The sequence below is a fragment of the Oncorhynchus keta genome, chromosome 1 (genome assembly GCF_023373465.1).
Source record: "Oncorhynchus keta strain PuntledgeMale-10-30-2019 chromosome 1, Oket_V2, whole genome shotgun sequence".
In the NCBI taxonomy this organism is placed as follows: Eukaryota; Metazoa; Chordata; class Actinopteri; order Salmoniformes; family Salmonidae; genus Oncorhynchus; species Oncorhynchus keta.
The window spans coordinates 68,497,525-68,514,895 of NC_068421.1; the positions used below are offsets into that span (position 1 = coordinate 68,497,525).

Genomic DNA, 17,371 nt, shown 5'->3' on the forward strand with positions numbered 1-17,371 from the left:
TCTGTGATGTGTATGCCGAGGAACTTAAAACTAGCTACCCTCTCCACTACTGTTCCATCGATGTGGATAGGGGGTGTTCCCTCTGCTGTTTCCTGAAGTCCACAATCATCTCCTTAGTTTTGTTGACGTTGAGTGTGAGGTTATTTTCCTGACACCACACTCCGAGGGCCCTCACCTCCTCCCTGTAGGCCGTCTCGTCGTTGTTGGTAATCAAGCCTACCACTGTTGTGTCGTCCGCAAACTTGATGATTGAGTTGGAGGCGTGCGTGGCCACGCAGTCGTGGGTGAACAGGGAGTACAGGAGAGGGCTCAGAACGCACCCTTGTGGGGCCCCGTGTTGAGGATCAGCGGGGAGGAGATGTTGTTGCCTACCCTCACCACCTGGGGGCGGCCCGTCAGGAAGTCCAGTACCCAGTTGCACAGGGCGGGGTCGAGACCCAGGGTCTCGAGCTTGATGACGAGCTTGGAGGGTACTATGGTGTTGAATGCCGAGCTGTAGTCGATGAACAGCATTCTCACATAGGTATTCCTCTTGTCCAGGTGGGTTAGGGCAGTGTGGTTGAGATTGCATCGTCTGTGGACCTATTTGGGCGGTAAGCAAATTGGAGTGGGTCTAGGGTGTCAGGTAGGGTGGAGGTGATATGGTCCTTGACTAGTCTCTCAAAGCACTTCATGATGACGGAAGTGAGTGCTACGGGGCGGTAGTCGTTTAGCTCAGTTACCTTAGCTTTCTTGGGAACAGGAACAATGGTGGCCCTCTTGAAGCATGTGGGAACAACAGACTGGTATAGGGATTGATTGAATATGTCCGTAAACACACCGGCCAGCTGGTCTGCGCATGCTCTGAGGGCGCGGCTGGGGATGCCGTCTGGGCCTGCAGCCTTGCGAGGGTTAACACGTTTAAATGTCTTACTCACCTCGGCTGCAGTGAAGGAGAGACCGCATGTTTCCGTTGCAGGCCGTGTCAGTGGCACTGTATTGTCCTCAAAGCGGGCAAAAAAGTTATTTAGTCTGCCTGGGAGCAAGACATCCTGGTCCGTGACTGGGCTGGATTTCATCTTGTAGTCCGTGATTGACTGTAGACCCTGCCACATGCCTCTTGTGTCTGAGCCGTTGAATTGAGATTCCACTTTGTCTCTGTACTGACGCTTAGCTTGTTTAATAGCCTTGCGGAGGTTTTCACTCCAACCCGAGTTGTAACAAAACTGATTCAGTTTATGAACCAGGTAATTATTAGAATCAGGTGTGCTAGATTAGTGCTGGGATTAGATTAACTGCTGCTCCAGTTTCAACTGTTCTGCCTTATTATTATTCGACCATGCTGGTCATTTATGAACATTTGAACATCTTGGTCATGTTCTGTTATAATCTCTACCCGGCACAGCCAGAAGAGGACTGGCCACCCCACATAGCCCGGTTCCTCTCTAGGTTTTGGCCTTTCTAGGGAGTTTTTCCTAGCCACCGTGCTTTTACACCTGCATTGTTTGCTGTTTGGGGTTTTAGGCTGGGTTTCTGTACAGCACTTTGAGATATCAGCTGATGTACGAAGGGCTATATAAATAAATTTGATTTGATTTTGATTTGATTTAGATTAGGGTTGGAGTAAAAACCTACAGAACTGTAGCTCTCCAGGAACAGAGTTGGAGAGCCCTGCAGTAGGGTCTGTAGAATCTGTACTGAAAAAAGTGGTCCCATATTTCATGAGCTAAAATAAAGATCCCATAAATGTTCCATACACACAAAAAGCTTTTTACAGACTACGTATTACCACACCAGCCCAGGACCTCCACATCCGATACCTTCACGTGCGGCTACTAAAAGTGCGGCATCGTCAGAGACCAGCCACCCAGACAACTGATGAGTATTTCTGTCTGTAATCAATCCCTTTTGTGGGGGAAAACTCATTCTGATTGGCTGGACCTGGCTCCCCAGTGGGTGGGCCTGGCACCCAGGTGGGAGGGCCTATGGCTATGCCCCTGCCCAGTCATTTGTAATCCATAGATAAGGGCCTAATGCATTTATTTCAATTGACTGATATCCTTATATTAACTGTGTGAATCATTGTATATGGAATATTGGTTTATAGAGCAAAAACTATTCTGGGTGCTGCAGTAAACGTATTGTAGGGAAAACACAGCAGGGTCTGTAGAAATTATATCTATATATCATGGGACTCTGAATAATGGAGTGTTGCTGGCCTTTAACTCCACCAATTCCATTGGCCACAATGTGAATCATTGTAAATGGAATACATAGCAACACTTTCTACTCCACCCATTCCATTTGTTCCAATGCAACACTGTGAGTCTATAAATTTGAATATTGACTAATAGAGAGAGAACTATTCTATGTGCAGAGGTAAAAGTGAGGTTGGGAACACCCAGTAGGGTCCGTAGAATCTACAGTGCCTTGCGAAAGTATTCGGCCCCCTTGAACTTTGCGACCTTTTGCCACATTTCAGGCTTCAAACATAAAGATATAAAACTGTTTTTTTTTTGTGAAGAATCAACAACAAGTGGGACACAATCATGAAGTGGAACGACATTTATTGGATATTTCAAACTTTTTTAACAAATCAAAAACTGAAAAATTGGGCGTGAGGGAGTGTGTTCCACCATTGGGGAGCCAGAGCAGCGAACAGTTTTGACTGGGCTGAGCGGGAACTGTACTTCCTCAGTGGTAGGGAGGCGAGCAGGCCAGAGGTGGATGAACGCAGTGCCCTTGTTTGGGTGTAGGGCCTGATCAGAGCCTGGAGGTACTGAGGTGCCGTTCCCCTCACAGCTCCGTAGGCAAGCACCATGGTCTTGTAGCGGATGCGAGCTTCAACTGGAAGCCAGTGGAGAGAGCGGCTTCCCTCCCCTCGGCAGCCTCTACTGTATACAGTGATTCGCAATGAGGACATTTGTCTGACTTTGGGACATGTTTTAAAACCCACATTTTATGCAAATGTAACTTAAATATGAATCATTGGTTTATGTTTATACATATGTGTCATATATCATGAATAAATACAAGTTATTGACTCTTTTACACTTTTTTTTTTTTTTTGGAGGGTGGATCAGCTTAATATTGCGGAAATAATGTTGCTTCCAATGTAATTGTCTGCATCATTTCCAATCCCCCATATTTTTTGGTAAATATATATATCCATACACGCATCCATATATATACACACACATACATACACATACCTATATAGACAAACATATATATTTTTTAAAGAATATACCTTTATTATTATTCCCCGCAAACCCTTCCGCCGATCCCCCAATTGGAGTAAACTAATAAACACTTCTGCTTCTAACTTCAATCCATACATTTCATACACACTCTACAGACACAGTCTACTTTACAATAGTTCTCTCACTTTTCCACGATTAAGTGGGGGACTTTTATTTGGAAAAATTCCGTGACCCGGAACAACTGTTTAAGTGTTGCTGACGAAACGCGGAATTTTTTTGACAGCCTATCGATGAATAATACACAATTTCACACAAAACATCGAAAACACATTGATCGTTGCATTGATCTCGTTTAACACCTAGTAGCCGTAATCGCAAAGGTAAGCCATTTTATCAGACTTGCTAATACGATGGCTGTTGTGAGGTAACGTTAGCTATTTATTTGCAATCAACGGTGTTGGTAAGCTAACAGTAAAGTAATCAGTAGGCTTTTAATCACATTCATAGAATGTTTGATAATGTCTGTTAGCTTGCTCGCTAGTTAGCACACGCTTATCAGCTTTCAACGCAAGTTTTGATATGGAAAATATCGATGCAATTCGTCAGCTATCAGTACGTTAGCTACTAACTAGACGGGTTGTACTTCTAAGTAGCAGCTAACTAACGAACTTAGATAACTAACCGTTTATTTGCTAGTTGGCTAGCTAACCATCCGGCCAGCTAACCACCCGACTCGCCGGCTAGCTAACCACCCGACTCGCCGGCTAGCTAACCACCCGACTCGCCGGCTAGCTAACCACCCGACTCGCCGGCTAGCTAACCACCCGACTCGCCGGCTAGCTAACCACCCGACTCACCGGCTAGCTAACCAGTACTGCATTGCTGGACGAAAGCAAAACGGCCTGTACCGGTACCGTGCAGATTTATTCTAAAATCAACAAAGCGTTTGCTAAATGCCAAAGTAACCGTGTGGGCCTTTGCGATTTTCAAACAACTAGCTAGCCAACTACTGTTAGCGTAGAGTTTCCGCAGTAGTGGGACGTGTATGTAGTTGGTCCCATGAATTACCGATTGTGTGGAATGCAACTAGTCATTCCTGCCTGCGTGGCCACCGGCACTGCTAGACACGGGTTGCTTATATGTTTAACTTAGCCGGCTAATTCACGGGTTGTCCTCAGTTAACTACCTAGTACATACACTTTCTGGTATAGTGTGTATTTAAAAAAAAATCATTCTCAAGTCCGTTTCATGTCTATTTTGGGCTCCATAAATAACCTTTCAAATGACAGCCCTTTAATTTGAGTGGAAACATAATTGCTTGTTTTTGATGAGGGTGGAAATTGTATCCTCCAGCTGACTGGAAAGTTGTTGTTAGCTATGATGATTCTGTGACATTGACAGTGGCACTTTGACATACGGCAAGGACCAGAGCCATACATTTAGAATGAATACATAACTCTGGCGTTGTTGAGTTATGGAGAGCCTAGATAGCTGGATACAGTTACATCATCATCTTACTGATTATGGTATCTCCATTGTTATGCAGGCTCATTTGATATGTTGCAGGCAGTATGCTTATCTGCCCCAAATAGCACAACTCCCATCTATGAACAATCTGATCAATATCTTTGTCCTGACCATTACCAACCGATCAATACATCCATCTCAACTGACGTGGGTCTGTATGAGAGGAGCCCTGCTTTGGAGCCTTCATGTCCTGTCCTGATTCTTTTACCCCAACTTAACTCTCCTCTGTTGGGGGAGAGGACAGGCTAATATTCCAGTTTGCCTGGAGCTGTGGAGCCAGACAGACGAGGGTCACTGTCTGACAGCCCAAAGCAAGGTGTTATCCGATATCAAAACATTAAATGTTGTTTTGAAAGACAGGGAGTGATAGGCTAGATGGATCCTGTAACTGATCCTGTAACTGGTGGGAGAACAGCCAGTGGATTAGGCAGGGTGTTATGTTGTCAGTAAAGTGATTGTTTAAAACCCCGGGTGTGGATCCAGGAATCAGTCAAGTTTGGCTCCTTATGGGTGTCTCTCTCTGCTCCGATGACACAGTTGGAGTTGTAATATGTTACGAATTGAGCCCAGTAATTATACATTCGTTTTTCATCATGCTCCTGTCAATCATGTACCAGCCTGTCCAGCATCTTGGCTCCTGCTTTTTCTGTTTGTCTGTCAACAAGTTTAAGTTTTTATATCTAACTGTTTTTCATCACTAATCCTCTCTGACCTCCAACAGGCTGGTTGCTGGTACAGTAGGGGCCTGGTCTAGCTGTGGGTCTTGTGGTGAGACAGAGATCCACACCTGCCCTTCAGAAGGGTGTGTGTTGGAGCTGGGAGGGGGGGCAGGTGCCATGCTCTAGGGGTGAGGTGGGGAAGAGGGGGACTCACAGGTCAGGGGTGGTGTCTGAGGTTGCAGAGGAGATGAAGTTGAAGCAGCGTGTGGTTGTACTGGTTGCTGTGCTACTCCTGTTGGGGCTTGCTAAACTTTTTCTGCTGGACGGAGGAGAGGGGTCCGCAGCCAGCCGACGAGACCTCAGAGCCTTCCGCAAGGTAGGGTTGTGTTTTTGTGTCCGTGTGTATTTATTGTATCTGGTGCCTGCGTGTAGGCTATGAATGAACGTTTCTATCCATGTGTGTTATCAGATGGAGGCAGGCCTGTCTCTCTCCCGCGGTGCCCGTTTAACACACACTCTCCAGTCTGCATGGGAGGTGGCAGGCCAGTGGGTGGGCCCAAGGGAGGTGTACCCTGAGGAGACCCCCGAGCTGGCAGCCGTCCTCACCGCGCTGGGCACTGCCAGGGTGGAGCGAGCAGACGTGGGCTACAAGGGCACCCAGCTCAAAGCTCTACTAGTACTGGACGGGGGGCAGAAAGTGGTCTTTAAACCCAAGAGGTGAGAGCGAGAAAACACACATGCACACTCCATTCTTTGGTTCTGTGCTCCTGAACAGTCCTCAGGAACTGAGTGTCCTTGTTTCGCTCTGACTTCTGTCTGTCTGGTTTTATGTAAGACTAGGCACTGTGCTTTTACTCTGGTTTATGTAAGAGGATCACTCTCTCCATCACTCCCTCCATCTCCCTTCCTCCCTCTTTTTCTAGGTATAGTAGAGACTATATGGTAGAAGGAGAGCCATATGCAGGTTATGACAGACACAATGCAGAGGTGGCAGCTTTTCACCTGGACAGGTACGTGCACACGCGTATCGGTCTTATGCATAAATATATACATTTTACATTCGGGATTGGGAATCTGGATACTGGTGTTAGTTGTATCTGAGTGTCTGTCCTGTGTCTGCTGTAGGATCCTGGGCTTCAGGAGAGCACCCCTAGTGGTAGGGAGGTTTGTCAACCTGAAGACTGAGATCAAACCTGTCGCCACGGACCAGCTACTCAGTACCTTTCTAATGCAGGGTGAGATGCTAGCACACACACACAACAGGGCTCTGTTCGGTCCCACCCATTATATGTTTGCGTCTAGGTATGCCACTCCTTAAACGTTGATAAGATAATGTGTTTGCGTCTAGGTATGCCACTCCTTAAACGTTGATAAGATAATGTGTTTGTGTCTAGGTATGCCACTCCTTAAACGTTGATAAGATAATGTGTTTGCGTCTAGGTATGCCACTCCTTAAACGTTGATAAGATAATGTGTTTGCGTCTAGGTATGCCACTCCTTAAACGTTGATAAGATAATGTTTTGTGTCTGGGTTCAAGCAGCAGTGGGCTGGATCTCTCTCTAAATGGAAATGGTTAACCTCTCTCTCTCTCTAGGTAATAATAGTTGTTTCTATGGGAAGTGTTACTACTGCAGAGAGAGTGAGCCTGCATGTGCGGAGGGAGAGAACATGGAGGGATCGTTAACTCTCTGGCTGCCAGATGTCTGGCCGCTCCAGAAACATAGACACCCCTGGGGACGCACTTACAGGGAGGGCAAACTGGCCAGGTGTGTGTATTAACGATTTGTCTGTGTATATGTTAACTGTGTGTGCTTGAGTATTCATTTTGTGTGTGTGTGTAGGTGGGAGTATGATGAGAGCTACTGTGATGCGGTAAAGAAGATGCCTCCGTATGACGCTGGTCCCAGACTGCTGGACGTCATCGACACGTCCATCTTTGATTACCTCATCGGCAACGCAGACCGACATCATTATGAGAGTTTCCAAGACGATGGAGGAGCCAGCATGCTCATTCTGCTGGATAACGCAAAGAGGTGGAACACATACACACTCTACTTATTGTAGCTAATGTTAGCACATGAACGGTAGAAACACATTTAGGTACTCTAGACATGACTAAGATGACCTCTCCTTCACCTCTCTCTGTCTCCATCTCTACATCCCACACATCACTCCTCTTTTCTAGCGATGTAACGGTTCACCAAACCCATGGTTTGGTACGTCTTGTGGTTACGGTTCGGTACAGCGAAAATGAACAATGTTCAACATTCACAATGTTCCCTGCATTGTCTCTTGTGACCGGATTGCTTTGATTGACCTCTCAAGTTTCCACTCTGATGCTGCATGTTGGTGGGAATTAACCAGTTGTGAAGTCGTAATACCAGCTGTATGCATTCATGTGATTTGAACTCGTTGAGAACCGTTGATTGGCTAATGTTCAACAAGCTGTGTCAACCATAAACTAAAAGTGCAGTGATTATGCTTGGAAACAGAGTTTAAAAAACACATTTAATAGTTTGCTTTTTATAAATAATGTTTTGTTAAATTTAACTGCTGAAAATGCTGTTATAGAGGTAATTTCCTAAGTAGGTGACAGAGGTAACCATATGGGAGAAGTTGGTGATGGACAAGTTTCCCACAAGTAATTACCAGTTTGAGAGCTGTTCAAGTGGATTTTTCCCAGTCATGGTAAATTCTCAATTGGTTACGAACGCACCATGACACTGCTCCTTCAGTGCCAGATGCGCATTTGTGACTCTCATAAAGGGGGCATGTCTTTAGCATGGTACATCTCCCATAGTGGGGTAATGTGATGGGCTGTCACTGTTAAGTGAAACAGAGGATGCATTGGTTGAAAACTTCCTGCTTTGGTTTGCTTATAAAGAGCGTAGGGCTGACCCCTTTGTTGACTGGTCGATTGTTTTTTTTTTTTATGGTTCCCAAGACACCTGTCGGATTCATGCCTGTCACAGTGGACTATCCATTGTGGAGGCTACAGGGATGGCACAGTCCATCACTCTAAGACATCTGATACTGACATTTTATATGGTTATTATGTTAAAAAAATAATGGTGCAACACTAATAAATCTAGTATTATTTTATAACAAATGCACTTTCTCCCGCTTTGGGTATGGTCGCTGTCCGCGGTTCCAAAACTATCTTTAGTGAGCTGTAGAATTTGTGCCTTTCCCTATGTTGCTATCTGCATAATAGCTAAATGAACCAGCATATTGGGATTGAGAACAACGCGGAGGCAGCAGCAGCAGCAGAGACGAGGAAACAGCCCTTGCTTTAAGCCCTATTCAGACGGGGTTAGTTGTACTGGGGGAGATCGGGTAATGTAATTATGTGCACAAAACACCACATCTGTCATTTTAGTCCTGTCTGAATCTGTCAGTTATTTATATATGGCTGGAGAGTAACAATTCCAGTCAGAATAACCTACTTTTTTTGGAGAACGCCAAGGTCCTCTGATAATACTAGTCCCGTGTAAATCGACATCCTTGTGTTTTGAGAGAAATGTCAGTTTGACAGGTGTTGCTTACGGTTTGAGCAAGAAAACAAACACAGGACTAGAGAACGTGGGTTATGTAATTATGACCCCAGAACGTGGTTGAGTCGCCTACAACGCAGCGTTCACATGGCCTACAACGCAGCGTTCACATGGCCTACAACGCAGCGTTCACATGGCCTACAACGCAGCGTTCACATGGCCTGCAACGCAGCGTTCACATGGCCTACAACGCAGCGTTCACATGGCCTACAACGCAGCATGGCCTGCAGCGTTCACATGGCCTGCAGCGCAGCGTTCACATGGCCTGCAGCGCAGCGTTCACATGGCCTGCAACGCAGCGTTCCTGCAGCGCATGGCCTGCAACGCAGCGTTCACATGGCCTGCAACGCAGCGTTCACATGGCCTGCAACGCAGCGTTCACATGGCCTGCAAGCGCAGCGTTCACATGGCCTGCAACGCAGCGTTCACATGGCCTGGCGCAGCGTTCACATGGCCTGCACGCAGCGCAGCCTGCAGCGCAGCGTTCACATGGCCTGCAGCGCAGCGTTCACATGGCCTGCAGCGCAGCGCGTTCACATGGCCTGCAGCGCAGCATGGCCTCACAGCGTTCACATGGCCTGCAGCGCAGCGTTCACATGGCCTGCAACGCAGCGTTCACATGGCCTGCAGCGCAGCGTTCACATGGCCTGCAACGCAGCGTTCACATGGCCTGCAACGCAGCGTTCACATGGCCTGCAACGCAGCGTTCACATGGCCTGCAACGCAGCGTTCACATGGCCTGCAGCGCAGCGTTCACATGGCCTGCAGCGCAGCGTTCACATGGCCTGCAACGCAGCGTTCACATGGCCTGCAACGCAGCGTTCACATGGCCTGCAGCGCAGCGTTCACATGGCCTGCAGCGCAGCGTTCACATGGCCTGCAGCGCAGCGTTCACATGGCCTGCAGCGCAGCGTTCACATGGCCTGCAACGCAGCGTTCACATGGCCTGCAACGCAGCGTTCACATGGCCTGCAGCGCAGCGTTCACATGGCCTGCAACGCAGCGTTCACATGGCCTACAACGCAGCGTTCACATGGCCTGCAACGCAGCATGGCCTGCAACGCATGGCCTGCAGCGCAGCGTTCACATGGCCTGCAGCGCAGCGTTCACATCACATGGCCTGCAACGCCTCACATGGCCGCAACGCAGCGTTCACATGGCCTGCAGCGCAGCGTTCACATGGCCTGCAGCGCAGCGTTCACATGGCCTGCAGCAACGCATGGCCTGCAGCGCAGCGTTCACATGGCCTACAACGCAGCGCACGCAGCACATGGCCTACAACGCAGCGTTCACATGGCCTACAACGCAGCGTTCACATGGCCTGCAGCGCAGCGTTCACATGGCCTGCAACGCAGCGTTCACATGGCCTGCAACGCAGCGTTCACATGGCCTGCAACGCAGCGTTCACATGGCCGAGTGTTTTTGTTTTGTAAATAAACTCAGCGAAAAAAGAAGCGTCCCTTTTTCAGGACCCCGTCTTTCAATGAATTCGTAACAATCTAAATAATTTCACCAGTCTTCATTGTAAATGGTTTAAACACTGTTTACCATGCTTGTTCAATGAACCATTATTTTTTAACATGCACCTATTGAACGGTCGTTAAGACAGTAGGTAGGCAATTAAGGTGACAGTTATGGACACTAATGAGGCCTTTCTACTGACTGAAAATCACCAAAAGAAAGATGCCCAGGGTCCCTGCTCATCTGCGTGAATGTGTCTTAGACATGCTGCAAGGAGGCATGAGGACTGCAGATGTGGCCAGGGCAATAAATTGCTATGTCTGTACTGTGAGATGCCTAAGACAGCGCTACAGGGAGACAGGACGAACAGCTGATCGTCCTCGCAGTGGCAGACCACGTGTAACAACACCTGCACAGGATCAGTACATCCCAACATAACACCTGCGGGACAGGTACAGGATGGCAACAACTGCCCAAGTTACACCTGGAATGCACAATCCCTCCATCAGTCCTCAGACTGTCTGCAATAGGCTGAGAGAGGCTGGACTGAGGGCTTGTAGGCCTGTTGTAAGGCAGGTCCTCACAAGAAAACACCAGCAACAACGTCACCTATGGGCACACATCCACCGTCGCTGGACCAGACAGGACTGGCAAATAGTGCTCTTCACTGACGAGTCACGGTTTTGTCTCACATGGGGTGATGGTCGGATTTGCGTTTATCGTCGATGGAATGAGCGTTACACCGAGTCCTGTACTCTGGATCGATTTGGAGGTGGAGGGTCCGTCATGGTCTGGGGCGCTGTGTCACAGCATCTTCGGACTGAGCTTGTTGTCATTGCAGGCAATCTCAACGCTGTGCGTTACAGGGCAGACGTCCTCCTCCCTCATGTGGTTCCCTTCCCGCAGGCTCATCCTAACACGACCCTCCAGCATGACAATGCCACCAACCATACTGCTTGTTCTGTGCGTGAGTTCCTGCAAGACAGGAATGTCAGTGTTCTGCCATGGCCAGCGACGATCCCGGATCTCAATCCTATTGAGCATGTCTGGAACCTGTTGGATCTGAGGGCTAGGGCCATTCCCCCCCAGAAATGTCCGGGAACTTGCAGGTGCCTTGGTGGAAGAGTGGGGTAACATCTCACAGCAAGAACTGCCAAATCTGGTGCAGTCCATGAGGAGGAGATGCACTGCAGTACTTAATGCAGCTGTTGGCCACACGGTTACTTATGGTTTTGGCTCCCCCCCCTTTTCAGGGACACATTATTCCATTTCTGTTAGTCACATGTCTGTGGAACTTGTTCAGTTTATCTGCAGTTGAATCTTATGTTCAAATATTTACACATGTTAAGTTTGCTGAAAATAAACGCAATGGACAGTAAGAGGACCAAACTGTTCAGTATGAATGTGTACCATTACACCCCTACTCTTTTCCCTCTGATCCTGTTGATTAATCTGCTGAGCTGTGTGTGTTATGACATTGTGTATGCAGGTGTTTAATAGGGATGTAACGATTCACCGATAAGGTGGGTTGGCATATAACGCGAACATCTATTAACCCAAAGGTTGCGTGTTTGCATCTCATCAGAAAACTTTAGCATTTTAACTAATTAGCAACTTTTCAACTAGGAAAAGGGGATACCTAGTCAGTTGTCCAACTGAAATGTGTCTTCTGCATTTAACCCAACCCAACTGTCTGTTAGTGAGCATTTCTCCTTTGCTAAGACAATCCATCCACCTGACAGGTGTGGCATATAAAGAAGCTGATTAAACAGCATGATCATTACGCAGGGGCAACTTGTGCTGGGGGACCATAAAAGGCCACTCTAAAATGTGAAGTTTAGAGTGATCCGGGTCAACAGCATCAATGTAACAGTATAGCAAAAAATAAAAAGCTAACTTTGTCCTCCCCTAACTGAAAGTGGGGTGGTGTAGATGCCCAGTTTCCCTTATGGCTCAACTCAGGTGCCTACATATAAGACATATATATAATTTACACACACACAGAAGTCTAGCTCAGAGAGGCCCAGCTCATAAGGTTAATCAGCAACAGATTTTAATTTAGAATGGGAAATGAATGTTTTTATTCAACAAATGCATTGAATCGCATTGAACTTAATCGTATTGATTCGTTCCTCTAATCAAACCAAATCATTTCAAACCAAAATGTATCGTTCCTGTACCGGAGCCCATGTATCTAGATACTTATCGAATCGTCTTGAAAGGTAGAGATGCACATCTGTAGTATCTAACCAATCTTACTGTGTTTTTTTTCTTGTTTTGTAGTTTTGGGAATGCAGCTCTGGATGAAAGAAGCATTTTGGCCTCTCTGTATCAGTGTTGCATGTGAGTTTACACACACACAGAAAATACCAACATTTGTCAGTAATCATGAACCATTTCTCCTTTCTGCAGTGTGTTTGAGCTGTTTTTCTTCTCTACATTCTTGCACCTCTCTCCATCTGTCAGGGTGCGTATGTCTACGTGGAATAGGTTGAACCTGCTGAGGGCAGGGGCTCTGAGTTCAGCCATGAGGCAGGCCCTGACCTTTGACCCCATCAACCCCGTCCTGGCCGAGCCTCACCTGGCCGCCCTGGACAGACGTCTGTCTGGTGTCATAGCAACCATCCGACAGTGTGTGGAGTCACAGGGCCCTGACAACACACTGATAGAGGACCGCTTGAACCTGCCACACTCCTAAAGGAGGACAGGAGAGCGGGATGGAAGAGAGGAGAGACCTGTCCCATCCCTTGTGGAGGACAAGAGAGAGGGATAGATGAGAGACGAGGGAAAGGAGAAGCTCTCACCCAGGGTTCGAGAGAGAGGGTTGAGCCATGGTAGGAGCTGGAGGATAAACCACCTCCCACGCTCCAAGTCTCATGGCCTCCTAGAATGGGACAGGAAATGACTCCAGCAGCAGGAAGTGGTTTCCTCTACAAACTGTTTCCCTCCACACTAGAACACTTGAACCTAATGGGATCTATATCTGAGGAACTGTATTCCCAATGTCTCTCCTCTGCCTTCTGCACACACCTCGTGCCAAACCCTCCCTCTCGTCCAGTAATAACGAGGGAACCAAAGCCATAGGACTCAACCCAGCGGCACTCAGGATAGCAGGGGTCGCTCACACAGCCATAAAACCCACTCCATGTGGACACAACACTCCCAGCAAAATCCACTGGACTGACAGTGGAGAGGGAGACTGGTTAAATGACCAAGGGGAATTTTGTGGTCAGTCTGAATGTGACTAACAAACAGACGTGTCTGTGTCTGAAATGACACCATATTCCCTATATAGTGCATAAGGCTCTAGACAAAAGTAGTGCATAGGGAGGGAATTGTGTGCAATTTCAGAATCTGCCAACTGACTATGGATGTCTCATGCTGCTCTATTCAATATATATTGTACTAGTTTTGGCCCCAGTTTCTCAGACCTTATTCCTATTTCTGAATTAAAAGCACTTTCAAAAGATATTGTTCATTAAGCATGCTTTTTTTACTCCAGGATTTGACTTGATCTGGGTCTAAGAAACTGGCCAATGAGGTTTTAAAGGTTGGCTACACACTCGAGGGCTTTGGTCAAGACTAGTGCACTATTTTGGGAATAGGGTAGCCTTTGAGACATTACCAGTGTGTACATAACGAACTGTTGAATAGCATTACTGAGAGAGTATAATTATGAGAATTGTAATGTTAAATTAACCTAATTTAGTGTCGTGTCTGAATGTGTGTGCCTGAATGTGTGAGCATGAGTGTAGGGCAGGAGTCTGTCACCCAAAAAACATCCCGCAATCAGTTTTTGGTCAAAAAAAGACTAAAAATCACAAGAATCCTGCAAAAAAAAGTGTAATTTAGCAAAATCTGTTCCCAAATATTCTGACAAATCATAAGAGATGTTATCGTGTCAATCTAATCAAGGTATGAAATTATTTTCAAATACAATCTCTTTGAGCTTAGTTGTGGTCAATTTGCAGTGTTCATTATTATGTTCAGCCCCCCCGACCATCTGCTCCAACAAATCATCCAGCAGCTGTATCTAGTTGTCTATACCTGGGGTAGGGGGTGCCATACTCTAGTTGAGTATGCTACTGACGTTTGAGAGAATCTGGGACAGGGCGGGTGAAGATGGGAAGTTTGGGGCTTTATAGGAATGTAATGTTTTTAACATTAAAAATGTATTTTTGTAATATTTGGTATTTCAGTGTTTTGTATAAAAACAAGTAATGGCTCCTATTCAATTGGCTTTTCTTGAAAAGGTGGTTTATACAGATGTAGGATATTCAATGTATCGCACTTGTTCCTGAGAATCTCAAATCAAATAATCTAATCAAATGTTATTTGTCACATACACATGGTTAGCAGATGTTAATGCGAGTGTAGCGAAATGCTTGTGCTTCTAGTTCCGACAATGCAGTAATAACCAACAAGTAATCTAACTAACAATTCCAAAACTGTCTTATACACAAGTGTAAGGGGATAAAGAATATATACATAAAGATATGAATGAGTGATGGTACAGAGCGGCATAGGCAAGATACAGTAGATGGTATTGAGTGCAGTATATACATATGAGATGAGTTTTTAAACAAAGTGGCATAGTTAGAGGCTAGTGATACATGCATTACAAAGATGCAGTAATGATATAGAGTACAGTATATACGTATGAGATGAATAATCTAGGGTATGTAAACATATGAGGTAGCATTGTTTAAGGTGGCTAGTGCTATATTTTACATCATTTCCCATCAATTCCCATTATTAAAGTGGCTGGAGTTGAGTCAGTGTCAGTGTGTTGGCAGCAGCCACTCAATGTTAGTGGTGGCTGTTTAACAGTCTGATGGCCTTGAGATAGAAGCTGTTTTTCAGTCTCTCGGTCCCAGCTTTGATGCACCTGTACTGACCTCGCCTTCTGGATGATAGCGGGGTGAACAGGCAGTGGCTCGGGTGGTTGTTGTCCTTGATGATCTTCCTACATTGCAGGAAATGCAGATTTTTACTGGTCAAATTAAGAGCTTACATCTATCTGTACATGCTTTGTATAGATGCTCCTATATAGAGGGTCTAAAGATGCTCAAACTATCAACTGTTACTCTTTCTATTTGCAACAACTTATAGTTTTACTTTTCCTCCCTTTAGAGGGAGCCAGATCACCACAGTAGAAACCTCTAGATACAGACATACCAGACAGGACAACCGATGCCACCACTTTCTCTTTACTATCTTGCACAAACAGTCTTGAGGTCATCTGTGGCATAGCCTGGTGGTAACAGATTAAAAGCGAGAGATGCATTTACAATCACAGATGTATGGCTAGAGGATAGAAAACAGTATGAAAGGTTGTGTGGGATGACTGGTGGTGGTAGCATCATGACCTATAGTTTCTAATCAGACTAATCTCTGGAAGTTCCTCCTGTGACTGGCTGGCCTGAATATTGTTTGTGTCAGAGGTGTTATTAACCCTTAAATTATGGCAACCAGTCCATGTTCTGGTTATTAATGTCACAAAGGGGGTCTTTTACCGGTAAGTCTCTCCTTGTTGAGCTAACTGTAAAATACCTCACTTTACGTGTTAGAGCTGAAATGCAGCTGTCAGATACAGACATTCATACAGAGGGGAGTCCCCTGGACAACACTACTGGAGAATGGGCCTTCTCTCCATCTCTGGGGGGAAGATGGCAAACACACACCATTGATGTGTGATAACAGCCCACTCATACCCAGAGTCAGGCCTGGTCTCCCAGTATCAGAGTGGGAGGAACATGCACATACAGTCCTCGGGTGTCTCCCCATGTGTGATTGTATGTGAATCGGCTCCAGCACAGACCTGCATCCACCCATCGTTTCCACTTATACCAGTTCTCAGCTGTTTGCGTGCCAAAATAACACCCGCATGCGCAGACACACACACACACTTTATTTTCCATGGAATGGTGTTTTACAGAGATGCTTGGTTTCATGTTCTTTCTCTCCCTCCGCATCTCGCTCTTTTGTTTAATGCACTTTCTCAGGTTCACTATGAGTCAGCGACAGCAAAAACATGTCACACACCGATATCAGATGGGGGGGATGTATGGGGTTACAGTAGGTGGGCTCTTCCAGATAGACTGTCACAGGGATAAACTTGTCTCAAATGTCTCCATGTCTGTTTTATTACTGTGGGGGTGGGGGTTTTCTCTGTGATCTCCTCCCGCACTAACACTCAACTCTACCCTACATCCCAAAGTTCACTCCACTCTATACTTTTATGCTCAAGGTGGTTGTTACACTTGGTGGTTCAGTGAACTACTGGATGCTAGTGGGATGATGAGTAACCTTGCCTGAGACCTGAAGATTTGTTGTGTCCAACTGTTCTGAATGTGTTGTACCTTGAATGTGGACAGTCGATGCATTTTGTTCTACCCTGCATATCAGACCTCAGTAAACGGTCATCTGGAAAAATGTGCAATATTCTTACCACCTGGGGGATTTTAGTAGAATAGTTGTTTGATAGAGCATGTCCAGACATGCAGTACCAACCTCTGTCTCTCTGACCTATATCAACCTGCTAACTGGAAGCAGATCTCTCAAGCTGTTTGATGCTTAAATCACTGACTGTTAATCAGCATCACTGATTGGGAAACATTTTTAAAAGAGATGGGAGAAGAGAGAGAACGCATCATGGTACCGGATGGTGTGAGAGTGATTCATCTGTCACCACATCCCATCCTGGTTAAACATATCACAACTACAATTGCTGTACAGCCCCTAATGGGAGCTACTGCTTTGTGGTTTGGAGGGGTATTTACCAGAGACCGTATATATATATATATATATATATATATATATGTTTTTACTGACCTTCACACGCATGCATTCACGCACACACAAGTCAGTGGGTGGTTGCCCATGTGTGATTGCTGGGGATAGTAGATGAGGGCCAAAACCATGTAACTGACCAGTTTAGCTCTTGCTGTGTCAGCACACTATTATCAGAGGTCTAAGGTCAGACAC

The 17,371-nt window shown here is 46.2% G+C and overlaps 1 protein-coding gene across 1 annotated transcript; it reads left to right on the forward strand.

Annotated features, from left to right (window-relative positions):
- The first annotated feature begins 3,414 nt into the window (after positions 1-3,414).
- LOC118391865 (glycosaminoglycan xylosylkinase) lies at positions 3,415-14,570 on the forward strand. The gene is made up of 9 exons (XM_035783342.2): positions 3,415-3,562; positions 5,431-5,744; positions 5,838-6,085; positions 6,292-6,378; positions 6,494-6,603; positions 6,964-7,135; positions 7,211-7,402; positions 12,668-12,727; positions 12,851-14,570. Exons 2-9 carry the CDS (start codon positions 5,616-5,618, stop codon positions 13,080-13,082), a joined length of 1,230 nt encoding a protein of 409 aa, XP_035639235.1. The 5' UTR covers positions 3,415-3,562; positions 5,431-5,615; the 3' UTR covers positions 13,083-14,570.
- Positions 14,571-17,371: the final 2,801 nt, after the last annotated feature.